Source organism: Hyla sarda, chromosome 2 (genome assembly GCF_029499605.1).
Source record: "Hyla sarda isolate aHylSar1 chromosome 2, aHylSar1.hap1, whole genome shotgun sequence".
Classification (NCBI taxonomy): Eukaryota; Metazoa; Chordata; class Amphibia; order Anura; family Hylidae; genus Hyla; species Hyla sarda.
Genome location: NC_079190.1, coordinates 249,545,074 through 249,566,371, shown reverse-complemented (window position 1 = coordinate 249,566,371; position 21,298 = coordinate 249,545,074). Strand labels below are relative to the sequence as shown.

The 21,298-nt window shown below is 45.3% G+C and overlaps 1 protein-coding gene across 1 annotated transcript in view; it reads right to left on the bottom strand.

The window, feature by feature from the left end:
• VKORC1L1 (vitamin K epoxide reductase complex subunit 1 like 1) overlaps positions 1–18,898 on the bottom strand; it is a 37,798-nt gene extending 18,900 nt beyond the window's left edge. The window contains exon 1 of the mRNA XM_056556915.1: positions 18,479–18,898. Within this exon, the coding sequence (XP_056412890.1) occupies positions 18,479–18,669 (191 nt within the window). The 5' untranslated portion in view covers positions 18,670–18,898. The remainder of the gene's footprint in view (positions 1–18,478) is intronic.
• Between the last annotated feature and the right edge of the window lie 2,400 nt (positions 18,899–21,298).

Below are 21,298 nucleotides of genomic sequence, written 5' to 3'. Positions count from 1 at the left end.
ATTTGCATATATAAAACTTTTAGATCATTTATGAATTTTTTTTTTAATAAAATGTGACAAAAAAAAGCAGCATTTTAGGACTTTAATGTTTTACGCTTACGCCATTCACCTTAGGGGATCATTAACATTATATTTTGATAGTTCGGACATTTACGCACGCGGCGATACCAAATATGTTTATTAAAAAAAAAAATAACGCTTTTTGGGGGTAAAATGGGAAAAACTGACAATTTTCATTTTTATTGGGGGAGGGTATTTTTCACTTTTCATTTTTACATTTTTCAACTTATTTTTTTATTTATTTATTTATTTAATTTTTTTACACTTATGTCCCCATAGGGGACTACCTAAAGCAATCCTTTGATTGCTAATACTGTGCAGTGCTATGCATAAGACACAGCACTGCTCAGTATTATCGGTGATTTTCTGCTCTGGTCTGCTCGATCGCAGACCAGAGCAGAAGACCCCGGGAGACGGCCGGAGCTAGGTAAGGGGACCTCCGGCTGTCATGCTGGATGATCGGATTCCCACGCTGCTAGCAGCGCTGCGGGCGATCAGATCATCCAATCAAAGTGCCGGAATCTGTATTGATCACGGCATCGGAGGGGTTAATGGTGGACATCTGCGGGATCGCGGATGTCGGCCATTACGGGCGGGTCCTCGGCTGCTGCTAGCAGCCGGAACCTGCCGTGTATGACGCGAGCACCCTTCCGATGCTCGCGGTCATACACAGGACGAAAGTGTACGTCCTGGTGCGGGAAGTCTCGCCAACCCAGGACGTACATTTACGACCGTGGTCGTTAAGGGGTTAAAGGAGTAGTTCAGTGGTGAACAACTTCTCCCCTATCCAAAGGATAGGGGATAAGTTTGAGATCGCGGGGAGTCCGACCGCTGGGGCCGCCTGCGATCTCCTGTACGGAGCCCCGACAGCCCGCGGGAAGGGGGCGTGTCGACCTCCGCACGAAGCGGCGGCCGACACGCCCCCTCAATACAACTCTATGGCAGAGCCGAAGCGCTGCCTTCGGCAATCTCCGGCTCTGCCATAGAGATGTATTGAGGGGGCGTGTCTGCCGCCGCTTCGTGCGGGGGTCGTCACCCGCTATCTGGCCAGAGAGCCTGGCCCCCCTACAGAGAGATTGCAGGGGGCCCCAGCGGTCGGACCCCCCCTGCCCCCCCCCCCCGTGATCTCAAACTTATCCCCTAAGGATAGGGGATACGTTTTTCCCCACTGGACTACCCCTTTAAAACTATGCCCAGTATGTAAAAGCTGTTTAGTTGCATAATGCAGCCATACCTTTTGCGGCTTAATTGGTGCCTCCATGGTGCTAAACAAACACTTTTGGCCAGAGACAGCAACAGTTGGATAGAGGCCACCAGGCCTCACCTTTACTTCAGCACGGCCGGCTTCAGTAATTGTCTATGGTGTGCCTTCTGTAATTAAAAACCCTTTAAATATAACTGAGCCCCACCCCTAATAAAAATTTTTTTTTTTTATAAAATCATCCCCCCCCCAAATAAAAATTATTTTTTATATATATATATATATATATATATATATATATATATATATATATATATATATATATATATGTATATATATATTTGTTATTGCTGTGAGCAGAACTGTCCAAACTATAAAAATTGCTGATTTATGGTCACATCTCAGGAAAAAAAATTTTTTATAGAAAGTGATCAAAAAGTCACTTTTATGCAAAAGCGGTACCAATAAAAACAGATTACAGCGCAAAAGTCTTCATTGAACCTCGTATACGTAAAAACAAGAAAATCATAAGGAGTCAAAATTTTTTATTATATATATAAAAATAAAGATGATGCAGCACTCCACAAATATGCAAAAGGTGGTTGTTTATTCCATCATGTGCAAAGACAACGTTTCACCAGTCTCACACTGGCTTTCTCAAGTAACTGATAGTGACATAAGTGGGTTTAAATAGACCTCCCACTTGGTCATGTGACATAATTAGCAAGACAATTTACATAAATAAACAAAGTGCATACATAAGCAAAAGTATATATGCGTATAATACAGTGATCAGATATCAAATACTCATCATAGTAATCATACAAATAAGAAAGTGTAAATGCAATATGCGTGCAGCCGTGAATAACTTCCAGGGTCCTCGCCATGATGCCTGTGTGGAGAAACGCCAATGCAGAGTGATGTCCAAATGATTTGCGGCTATTAGCATCGCTTCCTGGTCGGGAGAGGGTAGCGGCGTCATTGCTACCATAGAAACCTCTCACCGTCATCAGCGCATGCGTAATAGGCCTGCAAGGTGTAACGGAGAAACTGCTCATGCGCACTGTCGGCCACGTCCTTGGCAACAGATGCGTCCGTACCTTAGTAGCCTAGTAACCGGGATTTGTCAGCGGCTCCAGTGGCCATGTTTACATGCTGAACTTGTCTGTGGTAAGTAGTTAGTCAAGCACTTCACCACTAGTGGGTGCTTATATAGAGAAGATAGTTAAGATTCCCCATTGGAAGATAGGACAGTGGGAAACCTGTTCCGCCTGACGTTGTCCTTTGTGTTTCCCGACTCGGAAGCGATGCTAATAGCCGCGAATCATTTGGACATCACGCTGCATCAGCGTTTCTCCACACAGGCATCATGGCGAGGACCCCATAAGTTATTCACGGCTGCACGCATATTGCATTTACACTCTTATTTGTATGATTACTATGATGAGTATTTGATATCTGATCAATGTATTATATGCATATATACTATGATGTTCTATATGTTATGGGATGTTCATGATATTCACTTTTGATTATGTATGCACTTTATGTAAATTGTCTTGCTAATTATGTCACATGACTAAGTGGGAGGTCTATCTAAACCCACTTATGTCACTATCAGTTACTTGAGAAAGCCAGTGTGAGACTGGTGAAACGCTGTCTTTGCACATGATGGAGTAAACAACCACCTTTTGCATATTTGTGGAGTGCTGCATCATCTTTATTTCTCTGGATTGAGGAACCAGTGGACGCAGGTTCCAGGAATGCGGGCACCCCATTTACTTCTATTCTGGACGACTGAGGTGCTGTCTTTATCAATTTGCTATATATATATATATATATATTACTCAGAAAAAAAATTTGCGCTGTAATATGTAGTTTTAATCTGTACCATTTATTGTTTTGAAGGAATTTTTTGATCGCTTTTTACTTGATGTGCCCAAAAATCAGCAATTCTGGTGTTTTTTTTTATTTTTATTTTACATTTATGTTGTTCACCGTGTGGAACATACATTGGATTTTGAAAGTTCGGACTTTTACACACACAGCAATACCAGATATGTAGTGGAATATTTTTTTTTATGGGAAAAGGGAGCGATTTTTTTGGGGGGGGATTTGCACAGCTGGAGTCCAATAAGACCACAGGTATCTCCGTTTAGGTTGTAGATGCTTTGATTGCTATTGATGCAAGTTACTCGCTGCAGCGCCGTACTAAATTTATTGCATGGACATAAAAGTACTCAAGTCCTTTATCCAGTACTTTGTTGATACCCCTTTTGCAGTGATTACAGCCGCCAGTCTTCTTGGCTATGATCCCATAAGGGTTGCACACCTGAATTTGGGGAGTTTTCTGCCATTGCACTGAATATAAATGGATAGTACAGATACAGAGATCTCTAGCAGCCTTTTTATACCTAGGCCTGAAGCTGTATCAGATTTTGTATGCCAAAACAAGGAACCCAAAACACAGAGATAGGCCTGTGTCACCTCAGTGTCACAGAGATCCATGGGGAGCTCTAGTAGAGCCGCTTATAACAGGGCTTACAAGAAGGGTGTCACAACTCGTTACAAAAATCCAAGATTTGCAAATCTTGCCAGACAAGAACTGAAAGAGGGCAAAACACAAGATAAACTGAACTGAGACACAAAGAAGTCTAAAGTCTCCTCCACGTGAATATGACTCAGTCGAGCTCTGAGGGAAGAAAAGCCTGAACAGTTTGTGAACAGTCATAGAACTTACAGAGGACACTAAAAAACATGAAGAGTCTTTACGCAGAAATAAAGCTTGTTAACACCCATATTTTACAATTTCTTCGAAAAAAGTGCTATAAAAAAATATTAAAGTGTTATACAACTTTCTGAGCAATAAAAATTTTCTCCCAAAAATTCACCCTTGTTGGGCCCCCAATAAAGTCCCCTATTCAGCGGCTGAATTCAGTTACTTACGCATTGCGCACTGTGCCAAGAACTACATTTCCCGGAATCCCTCACATTGCTGTGCAGGGCACATCAGGTCCCCCCCTCTGTTCCTGTGACAGCACGGTGGGAACGATGCACAGTGAGGAGACGCTTATGTGATCAAGTGCCTGGCTTAGATGCTTTGAGAAGACCAAGCTTAGCCCCTTATGATGATGTGTAGGAGCATTCGTTTTATTGAGCGTGCACATGACAAAGCTTTTCCTTACCACTCCTATGTTGGTCTGGATGGCTACATGGAGTTCTTGTGGCTCTGCCTTCCCCTGCAGAGCACTCACGGTGCACTGTAACATACCTGTGTTACATACGCAGTGCTTGGTAGAGAGGGCTGAGCTACAGGGATTCTGAGGAGTGTTCAGGACAGAGAAGAGTTGTATGTGGGGACCTTACTACATTTAGCCAGCACAAACATGTGGCACTGGAATGATGCGCATCATCCAAGTGTCCTAGTCTGCGTAGAGCAGTGTAGTGCATTATATAGTGGATTTCCCAGCACAACAGCAAACCAACACTGGTGTACACAGTAAGTTTTTGTTTGTTTTTTTAATAAGAGTTAACAAGGGGTATGAAATTTAAGTTAAAACTTTCAGACCCCTTGTTAGCTCTTATTTAAAAAAAAAAAAAAAAAAAAAATTAACTGACTAATTTGCAAAAGTCCAAAGGTCCATTACTAAACCAGAGCTTATCCACTGGCATCAGGTAAAGAGCCAAGTAGGTCTGGACTTAAAGAAAAAAAAAAAAAAAAAAAAATTACATTATAGGGCGATAGCGGGCTAGCAATTGTCAAAATAAACAACCCTTGCCACCCTGGTAACACCAGGATGCTGCAATTTGTTTTGTGTCTAGTGTGTCTAGCTGGTTATGGAAAATAGGGAATACTAAATTTTTTTATCTTTATGTACATTTATGTCATGCGTCCTCTAGGGGTTAAAGTGTGCTGTCATTATACAAAACTTTTAATGTGTTGCAGGGACATCTCAAAGGTTTAATCTGTCAGGGTCTGATTATTCAGACCGTTATCGTTCTCCAGATACAGTGGGGCAAAAAAGTATTTAGTCAGCCACCAATTGGGCAAGTTCTCTCACTTTAACACCTTAAGGACTCAGGGCGTACCTGTACGTCCTGTGTCCCGCTAACTGGGTTTAAACCTTTCTCACAAGCGGAGAATGGGTTAAATCCCGTGGGTCCTGGTTGCTACAGGCAGCCAGGACCCAAGGCTAATGCCCCGCACCGCCGATCGGGCTGATGCCCAGCATTAACCTTTTAGATGCCAAAATCAAAGTTGATCGTGGCATCTAAACTTAAAGTAAAACTATCCCGGCAGCTCAGCTGAGCTTATCTGGACTATCACGACAGAATCGCGATGTCCCGATCAGCTTACTGGACGAGGGGAGGGCCCTTACCTATCTCCTCATTGTCCGATTGGCAATCTACTGCTCCATGCCTAGAGCAGCAGAGCGCCGGTAACACTGATCAATGCTATGTATAGGGCATAGCAGTGATCAGTTATGCAATCAGAAGATTGCATGGTATAGCCTTCTAAGGGGCCCCCCCAAAAAAAGTTAAGTAGTAAAAAAAAAAAAAAATATATATATATATATATATATGAATACATGTGAATAAGCCCGCCCCCTCCAAGTTTAAGTCACCACCCTTTGCCTATTTTTTTTAAATAAAATAATTTTAAAAAATAATCACATGTGGTACCACCGCATGCGTAAATCCAAACTATTAAAACCGCACGGTCGATGGCGAAAACTAAAAAAAAAAAAAAAAAAAAGTCCAAAATAGTGAATTTTTGGTCACTTCATATACCATAAAAATATTAATAAAAAGCGATCAAAAAGTCCCAACAAAAATGGTACCGATAAAAACTACAGACCACAGCGCAAAAAATAAGCCCTCATATAGATAGCCCCATACATTGAAATATAAAAAAAAGTTACAGGAGTCAGAACATCACAATTTTAACCCCTTAAGGACCCAGCCAATTTTCAGTGTAGGACCTGGCCATTTTTTGCACATCTGACCACTGTCACTTTAAGTATTAATAACTCTGGGATGCTTTTACCGTTCATTCTGATTCAGATTTTGTTTTTTTCGTGACTTTCTACTAGGGATCGACCGATATCGTTTTTTTAGGGCCGATACCGATAATCGGTGCAGGTTAGGGCCGATAGCCAATAACTTATACCGATATTCTGGTATAAGTTATCGGCTATTTAACCCCCTGTGACACTGCTGCAGATCATTGATTTAAAGCGGGCGCTTTAAATCAATGATCTGCAGTGGCTTTTGCGGGGCCATATGCCGCCGCCGCCACCACCTGCTTCTCTCCCCCTACCTGTCAGGGTGGTCCGGGCCATCCATCCTTCCTTCCTTCCTGTAGTGTCCGGGGGCGTTCCGGGTGAACCGGTCTGGGCTGTCCTTCTCCGGCGGTCATCTTCTCCACTCCGGGCAGGCTCCGGCCTAGTACACTGCATAGACGCCGCTACGCTGTGTCGCCAGGTGCGTCGCTGCGCACGGGCGTCACTGCACAGCGGCGTCTATGCAGCGTACTACGCCGGAGCCTGCCCGGAGTGGAGAAGATGACCGCCAGAGAAGGACAGCCCGGACCGGTTCACCCGGAACGCCCCCGGACACTACAGGAAGGAAGGATGAATGGCCTGGACCACCCCAATTACGGGTAAGTTTAATTTTTTTATTGACTCGGGGGGTGGGGGAGGGGCCCGACCGGTATAGCGGTATGGGCAAAAATCTATACCGGTATACCGCCCAGCATCACGGTGGGGGGTGCGACGCGGTGCGGGCGGTGCATTATCGGCTTATCGGCATGGTAATTGCCGATACCGATAATGCCCAAAATCGTGATTATCGGCCATACCGATAATCGGTCGATCCCTACTTTCTACTATGTTAGTGGTAAAATTTTGTCGACACTTGCATAATTTCTTGGTGAAAAATTCCAAAATTTGATGAAATAAATGAAAATTTTGCATATGTTTTTTTTTCTTTGAAGCTCTCTGCTTATAAGGAAAATGGACATTCCAAATAAATTATATATTGATTCACATATACAATATGTCTACTTTATGTTGGCATCATAAAGTTGACATGTTTTTACTTTTGGAAGACATCAGAGGGCTTCAAAAGAATAGCAGCAATTTTCCAATTTTTCACAAAATTTTCAAAATCGAAATTTTTCAGGGACCAGTTCAGTTTTGAAGTGGATTTGAAGGGCCTTCATATTAGAAATACCCCATAAATGACCCCATTATTAAAACTGCCCCCTCAAAGTATTCAAAATGACATTCAAAAGGTTTGTTAACCCTTTTAGTGTTTCACAGGAATAGCAGCAAATTGAAGGAGAAAATTCTAAAACTTCATTTTTTTACACTGGCATATTCTTGTAGACCCAGTTTTTGAATTGAAAGGGTAAAAGGAGAAAAATCTTCCTAAAATTTGTAACCAAATTTCTCTCGAGTAAGGAACTACCTCATATGTGGATGTCAAGTGCTCTGTGGGTGCACTAGAGGGCTCAGAAGGGAAGGAGCGACAATGGGAATTACATTTTTCATTTTCACGGACCACTGTTCCAAAAATCTGTCAGACACCTGTGTAGCGTAAATGCTCACGGCACCCCTTATTACATTAAATGAGGGGTGTAGTTTCCAAAATGGGGTCACATGTGGGGGGAGTCAATTTTCTGGCACTATGGGGGCTTTGTAAACACACGTGGCCTTCAATTTTTGGTCACTTTTTATATCATGAAAAAATGAATAAAAAGATCAATAAGTCCTATCAATGCAAAAATGGTACCGTTAAAAACTTCAGATCACGGCGCAAAAAATGAGCCCTCATACCGCCCCATACGCAGAAAAATAAAAAAAAGTTAGAGGTCAGAAGATGACAAATTTTAAACGTATTAATTTTCCTGCATGAAGTTATGATTTTTTCCAGAAGTACGACAAAATCAAACCTATATAAGTAGGGTATCATTTTAACCGTATGGACCTACAGAATAAAGATAAGGTATCCTTTTTACCGAAAAATGTACTACTTAGAAACGGAAGCCCCCAAAAGTTACAAAACAGGGTTTTTTTTCCAATTTTGTCTCACGTTTTTTTTTTTCCGTTTCACCGTAGATTTTTGGGCAAAATGACTGACGTCATTACAAAGCAGAATTGGTGGCGCAAAAAATAAGCAATCATATGGATTTTTAGGTGCAAAATTGAAAGAGTTATGATTTTTTAAAGGCAAGGAGCAAAAAACGAAAATGCAAAAACTGAAAAACCCCCGGTCCTTAAGGGGTTAAAAGATGAGAGGCCTGTAATTTTCATCATAGGTATACCTAAACTATGAGACATAGAATGGGGGAAAGAACACAGAAAATCACATTGTAGGATTTCTAATGAATTAAATTGGTAAATTCCTGACGAAGCGCTAAGGCGCGATACAGTGCTGTCGCCCGCTGTGATGTGAGAACAACCCCCGCTTGTGTCTTCCATCCACCTGCCCTCCCGCTGATGTCCTGATGTGTCTTGTCATCTGCGAGTCTCAATAAATGTTGCTTCTGTGTCTGCATATTGGAGGAGAGTGCTCCGTTTCTTTGTTCTTTGGAGAAGATGTGATTTGATTCTATCTACACGTGCAGCACCATCGTATCTGACACAGTTCACACTCAAACACGTTTTCCCAGGACCATTAGACTGTGCCTTCCTAGCGTTGAACAGCGCCGCAGTGTGCATGGGACATTTGCACTGAGCTGTGCCAGAGTTGTCTATTCCTTTGCTTTGGAATTGTTAATTTACAAATATGTTTAACTTTCTGCCACCAGTTGATTTAAAAGAAAAAAGGTTTTCACCGGAGTACCCCTTTGATAGTCTGCTCTGTCCTCCTCTCGTTACCTGTATTAATGGCACCTGTTTGAACTTGTTATCAGTATAAAAGACACCTGTCCACAACCTCAAACAGTCACACTCCAAACTCCACTATGGCCAAGACCAAAGATCTGTCGAAGGACACCAGAAACAAAATTGTAGACCTGCACCAGGCTGGGAAGACTGAATCTGCTATAGGCAAGCAGCTTGGTGTGAAGAGGTCAACTAAATATTTTTTTAGATATATAAATACAAAAAAACCAAGGACAGAGCATGTAGGACCCCTTAATAATGATAATGGGGAGGTTGCCACGAGCGATCAAGAGAAGGCGGAGCTACTGAATGGGTTCTTTAGTTCTGTATACACTATGGAAAAAGGAGCTGACATTGGCCAGGTCAGTGCTGGTAACACATCATGTAATGTACTGAACTGGCTTAATGTAGATATGGTACAAGGTAAGTTAAGTAAAGTAAATGTAAGCAAATCTCCAGGGCCGGATGGACTACACCCAAGAGTTCTTAGAGAGGTAAGTTCAGTAATATCTGTACCCTTGTTCATGATATTTAGAGATTCTCTGGTGTCTGGTATTGTGCCAAGGGACTGGCGCAAGGCTAATGTGGTACCAATCTTCAAGAAGGGCTCTAGGTCTTCGCCAGGCAATTATAGACCGGTAAGTCTAACGTGCATTGTGGGTAAATTGTTTGAAGGACTTATAAGGGATTACATACAGGAATACATAGGGGATAATAGTATTATAAGTGATAGCCAGCATGGGTTTACTAAGGATAGAAGTTGTCAAACCAATCTTATTTGCTTTTATGAAGAGGTGAGTAGAAGCCTTGACAGAGGAATGGCTGTGGATATAGTGTTTCTGGATTTTGCCAAAGCATTTGATACTGTCCCTCACAGACGTCTGACAGGTAAGTTAAGGTCTTTGGGCTTGGAAACTTTAGTTTGTAACTGGATTGAACACTGGCTCATGGATCATACCCAGAGAGTGGTGTTCAATGATTCGTACTCTGATTGGTCCCCGGTAATTTGTGGTGTACCCCAAGGTTCAGTACTGGGCCCGCTGTTTAATTTATTTATCAATGATATAGAGGATGGTATTAACAGCTCTATTTCTATCTTTGCAGATGATACCAAGCTTTGTAGCACGGTACAGTCTATAGAGGATGTGCATAAGTTACAAGATGACTTGGATAGACTAAGTGTCTGGGCATCCACTTGGCAAATGAGGTTCAATGTGGATACATGTAAAGTTATGCATCTGGGTACTAATAACATGCATGCATCGTATGTCTTAGGGGGGATTAAACTGGCAGAGTCACTGGTAGAGAAGGAACTGGGTGTACTTGTAGATCACAGACTACAGAATAGCTTGCAATGTCAGGCTGCTGCTTCCAAAGCCGGCAGGATATTGTCATGTATCAAAAGAGGCATGGACTCAAGGGACAGGGACATAATACTCCCCCTTTATAAAGCATTGGTACGGCCTCACCTGGAATATGCTGTTCAGTTTTGGTCGCCTGTTCATAAAAGGGACACTGCGGAGTTGGAAAGGGTGCAGAGACACGCGACTAAAACTAATATGGGGCATGGAACATCTTAGCTATGAGGAGCGATTAAAGGAGTTACAATTGTTTAGTCTTGAGAAGAGACGTTTAAGGGGGGGATATGATAAACGTATATAAGTATATAAATGGCCCATACAAAAAATATGGAGAAAAACTGTTCCAGGTTAAACCCCCCCCCCCCCCCCCAATGGATGAGGGGGCACTCCCTCCGTCTGGAGAAGAAAAGGTTTAGTCTAAAGGGGCGACACGCCTTCTTTACCGTGAGGACTGTGAATTTATGGAACGGTCTACCTCAGGAACTGGTCACAGCAGGAACAATTAACAGCTTTAAAACAGGGTTAGATACATTCCTGGAACAAACTAACATTAATGCTTATGCAGAATTATAAAACTACATCCCTTTCCCTTATCCCCTTACACCCTTACACCCTTCACTTCAATTTCCTGGTTGGACTTAATGGATGTATGTCTTTTTTCAACCATACTAAGGCTGGGTCCACACTACGTTTTGTCCCATACGGGAGCGCATACGGCAGGGGGGAGCTAAAACCTCGCGCTCCCGTATGTGACCGTATGCACTCCCGTATGTCATTCATTTCAATGAGCCGACCGGAGTGAAACGTGGTTGACCACAGTTTTAGGTCCGGTTGTAAAAGCGCATACGGCGCAAAAATGAGCCGACCGGACCGAACGTTTCACTCCGGTCGGCTCATTGAAGTGAATGGCATACGGGAGCGCATACGGTCACATACGGGAGCGCGAGCTTTTAGCTCCCCCCTGCCGTATGCGCTCCCGTATGGGACAAAACGTAGTGTGAACCCAGCCTAACTATGTAACTGTGGGAGCAATTATTAGAAAATGGAAGACATACAAAACCACTGATAATCTACCTCAATCTGGGGCTCCATGCAAGATTTTACCCCTTGGTGTCAAAATGATCACAAGAACGGTGAGCAAAAGTCCCAGAACCACACGGGGGGACCTAATGAATGACCAGCAGAGAGCTGGTACCAAAGTAACAATGGCTACCATCAGTAACACATATGCCGCCAGGACTCAAATCACGTCGTCCTAGACGTGTCCCCCTGCTTAAGCCAGTACATGTCTGGGCTGTGTGACGTTTTCTAGAGAGCATTTGGATGATCCGGAAGAGTATTGGGAGAATGTCATATGGTCAGATGAAACCAAAGTAGAACTTCTTGGTAAAAACTCAAATCATCCTGTTTGGAGGAGAAAGAATGCTGAGTTGCCTCCAAAGAACACCATACCTACTGTAAAGCATGGGGGTGGAATCATGCTTTGGGGCTGTTTTTCAGCAAAGGGACCAGGACAACTGATCCGTGTGAAGGAATGAATGGGGCCATGTATCATGAGATTTTGAGTGAAAACCTCCTTCCATCAGCAAGGTTATTGAAGATGAAACGTGGCTGAGTCTTTCAGCATGACAATGATCCCAAACACACCACCCGTGCAACATCCTGGAGTGGCCTAGCCAGTCTCCAGATCTCAACCCCATTGAAAACCTTTGGAGGGAGTTGAAAGTCTGTGTTGCCCTACGACAGCCCCAAAACATCACTGCTCTAGAGGAGATCTGCATGGAGGAATGGGCCAGAATACCAGCAACAGTGTGAAAACCTTGTGAAGACTTACAGAAAACATTTGACCTCTGTCATGGCCAACAAACTGTATATAAAAAAAGTATTGAGATGAACTTTTGTTATTGATCAAATACTGATTTTCCACGATAATTTACATATTAATTATTAAAAAAACAGAGAATGTGATTTTATGTTTTTTTTTCTCATTATGCCTCTCATAGTTGAGGTATACCTATGATGAAAATTACAGGCTTTTTTTTTTTTTTTTTCAAGTGGCAGAACTTGCACAATTGGTGGCTGACTAAATACTTCCCCCCCCCCCCCCCCACTGTATAGCTGAAGGAAGAACACAATAGCATGCTTCACTTTCTGGCTTGCCGCAATCTCCATTCAATTGCAGGAGACTGCTCCATTATAAGTCTATGGTACCATGCACTACACCTGGCTATATTTAGAGACCGTCCTTACGTTATGTCAGAAGGTTTTGTATAATGAAAGGGAGACTTAAGGACACACGCCGTAAATTTATGGCGCTGCAGCAAGTAACTTTGAGCACAGCGCAATACATTTACGGTGCAGCTATTATGCAAGTGCAGGAGCAGCACTCGTTACATAGTAGGTGAGCTCCGGATGATATCAGCAGCCAGGGATTTACAGATAATGGCAGACATTAGCCGTAACGCTAATGCCCGCCCATTAACCCTTCAGATGCTGGAATCAATACTGATCACGGCATCTGAACTATCCGTGTGGCTCAAAGTGGAAGGGGGGGGGATTCACCAGAAGCGGCGCCTGGCCGTCTGCTGCAATCTTTACTTTTGTCTGCCTTCTACCAGACCAGAGAGGTAGATGGCCAATAGCACTGAGGAGTAAAAGCAATCACAAGATTGCAATAAATAGTCCCTTTGGGGAATAAAAAGAAGAAAAAAAAAATGGAAAAAATGTTAATGAAAGTGAATAAGCCCCTCCCCAATAAAAAAACAACATTTCTCTTTTTACAAAAAAAAAAAAATATATTTGGTATTGCTGTTTGCGGAAGTGTCCAAAACTATTAATATATAATGTTAATAATCCCGTACGGCTCTCCCATAGACCTACATGGAGGGGTGTGTCGGCCACCGCTTTTTGCCATTTTCAACATTAATCCATGCACAGAGCGGAGGTCGCTCCATGCATGGAGGAAGTCGGAATGCCACCAGTCTGACCCCACGTCATCAGATGCTTATCCCCTTTTCACAGGATACTCAAGTACTCATCAAGTGTGGATTCAGTATAATTTCTGCCTCGTTTTCCTTAGGCCTCGTTCACATTACTGTCGGACTCTGCTATTCGGAGTTCCACTGGCAATCCGGTCAGGACAGGGCGTTTAGCACTGCGAGGAAAAAAAAAAAAGTGTATGCACTACACCGACTGACCCCATGCAAGTAATAGGGTCTGTTAGGACCCGGTAGTAGCAATTTGCATTCGACCCAGCTTTATAAACAAAACGACAACAAAAAAAAGCCAATCGGACCCTTAAAGGGGTTGTGCGCTGCCCTAATTTTCGGAGCTCCGCTCACAGCGTCCGGAAGTTCATTACTCCAAATGCTGTGTGCGGGCTTCCGTGTTCGCGGCCGCCGGGCGTGACGTCATGCCCGGCCCCTCGTGACGTCTCACCCGCCCCCTCTACCAAAGTTTATGGGAAGGGGGCGTGACAGCGGTCGAGCCCCCTTCCCATAGACTTTCGTTGAGGGGGCGGACGAGACTTCACGAGGGGGCGGGCGAGATGTCGCGGCTGCGAACACGGAAGCCTGCTCACATAGCGTTCGGAGTAATGAACTTCCGGACGCTGTGAGCGGAGCTCCGAAAGTCAGGGCAGCACACAACCCCTTTAACAGGTTGGATTTGAATGGCAATGTGAACCTAGCCATAGATTCGTACCCTGATACAAAGAGTAATTCAGTGAGGAAAATGTCCTCACTGAATTCTTCTTGAATCAGAAAGAGGAAAATCATTCAGGCCCCATAGACTTACAGGCTTTTACTACTGGATTCCAGCCAAAGATGTTGAATCCTCGGTCGGAATTCGATGCAGAAGTTCTTCTAAAGATGCTAAATTCGCTTAAGGCTACGTTCACATAACAGAATACGGAGGAATAACTCAGCTAAGAAATTCAGCTAAAGGAACTTAAAGGGGGTTCAACGGTGCAAAACATCTTATCCCCTATCAAAAGGATAGGAGATAAGATGTTAGATTGCAGGGGAACCTCCCCCCACCCCAGTGGCGTCCAGAACACGGGAGTGTGGAGCTCCAGTGTTTGAAGTCACGCCACCCCACGCCCCCCTCCATTATGTCTATGGGAGGGGGCGTGGCAGGTAGTACGTAGCAGTCACACCTCCTCCCATAGACCTGAATGGAGGGGGCAAGGTTGCTATAGTCGCCAGTCATCCAGCACGGAGCGGAGTTCGCTCTTTGCGCAGATGACCGGGGTGCTGCGCCGGCAATCGCAGGGGTCCCCCGTGATCTAACATCTTATCCTTTTGATAGGGGATAAGATGTTTTGCGCCAGAGTACCCCTTTAACATTGTATGTGAATGGAATTTCCGCTGTCCCATTTACACAGCAGATTTTCCACTATGGAAAATCTGCAAAAACTTTGGGGAATATTTATCAAAACCCGTGCAGAGGAAAAATTGATCAGTTAACCATAGCAACCAATCAGATAGCTTCTTTCATTTTTCAGAGGTCTTTTTAAACATTGAAGAAGCGTTCTGATTGGTTGCTATGGGCAACTGTACCATTCCTCTACACAGGTTTTGATAAATGTTCCCCATTGACCCTGTCTATAGTTTTTGCTAAATTAATCAGCACTGTCAATGGGACTGTGAATTAAGTCTGGAATCTGTTGAGCACAAGAAATTCGGTATAAATTGAGCACAAATTCCACGCACATTTTGAATGGAATTTGCAAAAAAATATAACAGCTTGGCAGAAAGGAATGTGAGCAGAATCACAGAAATTCCACTGTGAACGCAGCCTAAGGGCCCATTCAGATGGTCGTATTTACAAGTGGAATACAGTAAAAATTCGTACAATGGGATTTTGCTGTACCATGCACATGGCAGAATTTCTGCTGGAGGATTATTATGCTGTGGAAATTTAATTTCCAGACACATGCATTGCCATCAATGAAGATGGCGCATGTCTAAGCGGTCCTAGTGCCGAATGATTTATTCTGCAGTATGAGTGAGCCATAAGAGGACGACAGCACTTTCTCTCCACAGGATCTAACCTGACACATGAATGGAATGTCACTTTATTATAGTTTGGAAAAAGTTTAAAGAAACTATAAAAGCCAACATAGTAAAACTGACACAGCAGCACTCAAGCCTATGTCAGCTGCTGGAGTTGTCAGGCAGCTTACTTCTGGCAACCATTGTGTTTCATGTGACTCATATCCCAAGGCAGGAATGAGAATGCTTAACGCAGAAAGGCAACATGTCAGAAGCCAAACCGGGCCACCGCCCATGTCAACATTACCTGTTACCAACAGGATTCTGGTGGAGAATAAAATAAATGTGACTTTGCTAAAAAAAAGAAAAAGGGTTAAACTAAGAATTTTTATCTTACTACAAAAGGAGTACAAGAAGCCACTCCAATATCTAGAACTGTGTTCTCCAACTAGTGTGCCTCCAGCTGTTGCAAAACTACAACTCCTAGCATAGAGCTGGGCGGTATGAGCAAAAACATTTATCACAGTATTTTTGTAAGTGATGGCGGTTCCACGGTATTCCCCCCCCATGTGTCCTGGGCGCCGCTTCTCTTCCAACCCCCCCCCCCCAATGAATTATCAGCTGCGCTGTCCCCACATCATGTCCCCCGCAATCGCTCCTCTGCTCATGCCCCTATGAGTTGTGGGCCGCCGGCGCTAGAAATCTGTACTGTACTACAATTAACGTTTCCCGGGTTGCAAAAATAAACAATAAACTTTAACTAACCTGCCTATGTTCTCCCATTGCTCTGGTATCTGGTACTGTCTTCACTGTCCTGCGCTGTGGTCCTCTTGCTGTTTCCTTGGGACGGTAAAGTCACAGAACCGCCAGCCTATCATCGGCCGGGGCGGGCCATCGCTGCGGCCGGTGATAGGCTAAGCGCATTGTGATGTATGAAGCCGGCCTGCTCCTCACATGACAGTGGGCTCAGCCTTTCAGCGGCCGAGGCGGGACATCGCTGCGGCCGGTGATAGGCTGACGGCTCTGTGACGTTCCCATCCCCAGGACCGCAGCGGAGGGACCGTGAGGCTGGTAACGGGGGAACGTCTGAAGGTGAGTTAAAGAGTAGCTCCCACCATCCCTTTTTTCCCCCCCTCTCTGTCCCTGCCTATTTCCCATCTATCCCTAACCCCCTCCCTGCCTAATTTTTTTTTTTTTTACTATATAAAAATGCAGTTTTGTCTGCCTGGTAGCGTGCTCACTACCAGGCAGACTTCCCCAGCAGGCACCACGTCACTGATGCCTGCTGGGGCCGACTTCCGCCCTTAGTTCATCTACACAGGGTGCCTCCAGCTGTTTCACCACTACAACTCCCAGCTTGCCCTGACATCTATTTGCCGTCAGGACATGCTGGGAGTTGTAGTGGTGAAAAACTGGAGGCACCCCGTGTTAAAAACAATACATAGCCACGGCGCAACCCGAACCCCGCTACCCCTCCCCTGAACCCTGCTACCCGAACACCCCCCTCCCCCCCAGACATACCAGGACAGTGCAGCGACGGGATGCCAGGAGGCGGGGCCGGCATGCAAGGCCAGGGAGCAGGGGAGCCAATGCGCTTCTTCTGTTCTCAGCGCTCGCTCCCGCCTGTTTGATTGACAGGCGGGAGCGAGCTCTGCAGTGAGTGAATTCCGACTCATTGCCAGGCTTCAATGAGTCGAAATTCACTAGTAACGTCACTGCTGAATGCATTCGGCCACTAGGAGGGCGACCCCTAGTGGCCGAATTTAAAAGTGATTTTAAACTGTTTTAAAATCACTTAAAGTAAATTAGAGATATGTTGTAGTACTTAAGTACTACAACATATGAATTTTTCTATTTCATGACAGTGCCCATTTAAAGTTAATTTTGTTTATTTTTGCAGCCCGGGAAACGTTATTTGTAGCACAGTACAGATTTCTAGCTCCGGCGGTCCGCAACTCATAGGAGGATGAGCAGAGGAGCGATTGCGGGGGACATGATGTGGGGACAGCACAGCTGATAATTCATTGGGGGGCGAAAGAAAAGCAGAACAGCACTCACAGGTCACATATGATTAGTTGCCCGATGTGGGGACAGCGCGCTGCGGCGGATAATTCACTCATTCGGGGGGGGAGGGATTCATATCGTGCAGGAAAATAATTTCGGTATTGGGTATGAATCGGTATACCACCCAGCACTATCCTATCACCAGCATGCTGGGAGTTGTAGTTTTGCAACAGCTGGAGGCCCTCCAGTTGGGAAATACTGCATTATAAACTTCTCAAATGTCACCTGTGTTAGAAAACCAAGGGCCACGAGCCAACATAAACATCTGGCACAGTCACACTGGGGTCAAGGATAGCCTTTGCTATTTAAATCTATAATAGTGTAATGCAGTGTTCCCCAACCAGGGTGCCTCCAGCTGTTGCAAAACTACAACTACCAGCATGCCCGGACAGCCTGCGGCTGTCCGGGCATGCTGGGAGTTGTAGTTTTGCAACAGCTGGAGGCACCCTGGTTGGGGAACACCGGTGTAAAGTGTCAGTAAAATGCACCTATAGCTATGTAGCTAACCCAAGAGTTACTTCCTGCCTCACCTGCTCTCAGGCATTCCCTAAGTGTGAGGGGGTGTGGCACAGGATGGCACTATGCCCAGTCAAGCTTCTCACACCTGATGCCACTGAGTGACCCGAGCATCCTGGGTGCTCCCCATGCCAGCACACTCTAGTTCACCTTTGCCCCACAATTGGTGCAGGTACAGAGGTCACACAGCTGCCCCTTCTCACACCACGTACACACTGACAGCTCCACTGACGACGTGGCCTCCATTCACACTGTGGCACATATACAGCCTCCTCCCAGCCCCACACTGTGATGTGCCACTCACACACCCAAGAGACTCCCCCCGGTGACTCACACCCCTCAGTCCAGGGCGGTACCACACACTAACCATCCCTGAACACAAAGTGCCGGTACCTGGATGTGAGGACGGTGGAGCAGCGCACCCAATGGTTCAGGTCGCAGATAGACTGGTAGCTAGGGTCCCGCTCCTTTTCTCTTTCCACGTGGAAAGCATAGAGGGACATAACGATACCGAGAACGCACACGGCATAGCGGGCCCCGCTCTCCCACCGCGGCACAGACACTCTCAGCACGGGCGCCGCCATCTTAACCCCGGCCTGCTCTAATCTCTCGCGGGAGCGAGACACACGCAAAGCGCGCTCCGGCTGCAGCAGTGACGTCTCCACCGGTTAGAGGCATCAGGGGCGTGGCCAAGTCCCGGGAAATGGGGCGCGGTCTCCTTACTTGAGACAGCCAGTAAGCTACTGCTGACGTCACTGAGAACCAGACGAGGGTCTAGCTGCAGACTGGAGCTCAATGAGTTTTGCAAACAAAATGTGAAGTGGAGGTCACATGTTTCCTGTCGAGAAGGGAGCTCCAGTCTGCAGATGAACACTTTTATGGTTCTCCTTGACGTCATCAGTAGCTCACTGGCTGTCTCTGACAACAGCAGAGGTTCTGTGATGATACCGATCTGACAGGGTGGTAAACCCTCGGCAGGATTGGCCAGTTTACACACACCCCTCTCTCCTAGCACGCCTTCTCACCTCCCAGCACCTCCTTCCTCCAACCCACAGCCTCCTCGGACCCGCCCTCCTGCTGCATACTGCGCTAACTCAAACCATACACAGAGCATTAAAGTTTGCACCTATATTCCTGTGGTCCCTTATCCTGGCCAAACCAATCCTGAGTCTCCGCTACCATAGAGCTGGAGTACATATTGAGTCTCCGCTACCATAGAGCTGGAGTACCTATTCAGTCTCCACTACCATAGAGCTGGAGTACCTATTGAGTCTCCGCTACCATAGAGCTGGAGTACCTATTGAGTCTCCGCTACCATAGAGCTGGAGTACCTATTGAGTCTCCGCTACCATACAGCTGGAGTACCTATTGAGTCTCCGCTACCATAGAGCTGGAGTACCTATTGAGTCTCCGCTACCATAGAGCTGGAGTACCTATTCAGTCTCCGCTACCATAGAGCTGGAGTACCTATTGAGTCTCCGCTACCATAGAGCTGGAGTACCTATTGAGTCTCCGCTACCATAGAGCTGGAGTACCTATTGAGTCTCCGCTACCATAGAGCTGGAGTACCTATTGAGTCTCCGCTACCATAGAGCTGGAGTACCTATTGAGTCTCCGCTACCATAGAGCTGGAGTACCTATTGAGTCTCCGCTACCATAGAGCTGGAGTACCTATTGAGTCTCCGCTACCATAGAGCTGGAGTACCTATTGAGTCTCCGCTACCATAGAGCTGGAGTACCTATTGAGTCTCCGCTACCATAGAGCTGGAGTACATATTGAGTCTCTCTCTGCTACCATAGAGCTGGAGTACATATAGAGTCTCTCTCTGCTACCATAGAGCTGTAGTACCTATTCAGTCTCCGCTACCATAGAGCAGGAGTATATATTGAGTCTCTCTCTGCCACCATAGAGCTGTAGTATCTATTCAGTCTCCGCTACCATAGAGCTGGAGTACATATTGAGTCTCCGCCACCATACAGCTGGAGTACATATTGAGTCTCCGCTACCATAGAGCTGGAGTACCTATTCAGTCTTCGCTACCATAGAGCTGGAGTACATATTGAGTCTCCGCTACCATAGAGCTGGAGTACATATTGAGTCTCCGCTACCATAGAGCTGGAGTACCTATTCAGTCTTCGCTACCATAGAGCTGGAGTACATATTGAGTCTCCGCTACCATAGAGCTGGAGTACATATTGAGTCTCCTCTACCAGAGAGCTGGAGTACACATTGAGTCTCCTCTACCATAGAGCTGGAGTACCTATTGAGTCTCCTCTACCATAGAGCTGGAGTACCTATTGAGTCTCCTCTACCATAGAGCTGGAGTACCTATTGAGTCTCCGCTACCATAGAGCTGGAGTACATATTGAGTCTCTCTCTGCTACCATAGAGCTGGAGTACATATAGAGTCTCTCTCTGCTACCATAGAGCTGTAGTACCTATTCAGTCTCCGCTACCATAGAGCTGGAGTACATATTGAGTCTCTCTCTGCTACCATAGAGCTGTAGTACCTATTCAGTCTCCGCTACCATAGAGCTGGAGTACATATTGAGTCTCCGCTACCATAGAGCTGGAGTACCTATTCAGTCTTCGCTACCATAGAGCTGGAGTACATATTGAGTCTCCGCTACCATAGAGCTGGAGTACATATTGAGTCTCCGCTACCATAGAGCTGGAGTACCTATTCAGTCTTCGCTACCATAGAGCTGGAGTACATATTGAGTCTCCTCTACCAGAGAGCTGGAGTACATATTGAGTCTCCTCTACCAGAGAGCTGGAGTACACATTGAGTCTCCTCTACCATAGAGCTGGAGTACCTATTGAGTCTCCTCTACCATAGAGCTGGAGTACCTATTGAGTCTCCTCTACCATAGAGCTGGAGTACCTATTGAGTCTCCGCTACCATAGAGCTGGAGTACATATTGAGTCTCTCTCTGCTACCATAGAGCTGGAGTACATATAGAGTCTCTCTCTGCTACCATAGAGCTGTAGTACCTATTCAGTCTCCGCTACCATAGAGCTGGAGTACATATTGAGTCTCCGCTACCATAGAGCTGGAGTACATATTGAGTCTCCGCTACCATAGAGCTGGAGTACATATTGAGTCTCCGCTACCATAGAGCTGGAGAACATATTGAGTCTCCTCTACCAGAGAGCTGGAGTACATATTGAGTCTCCTCTACCATAGAGCTGGAGTACCTATTCAGTCTTCG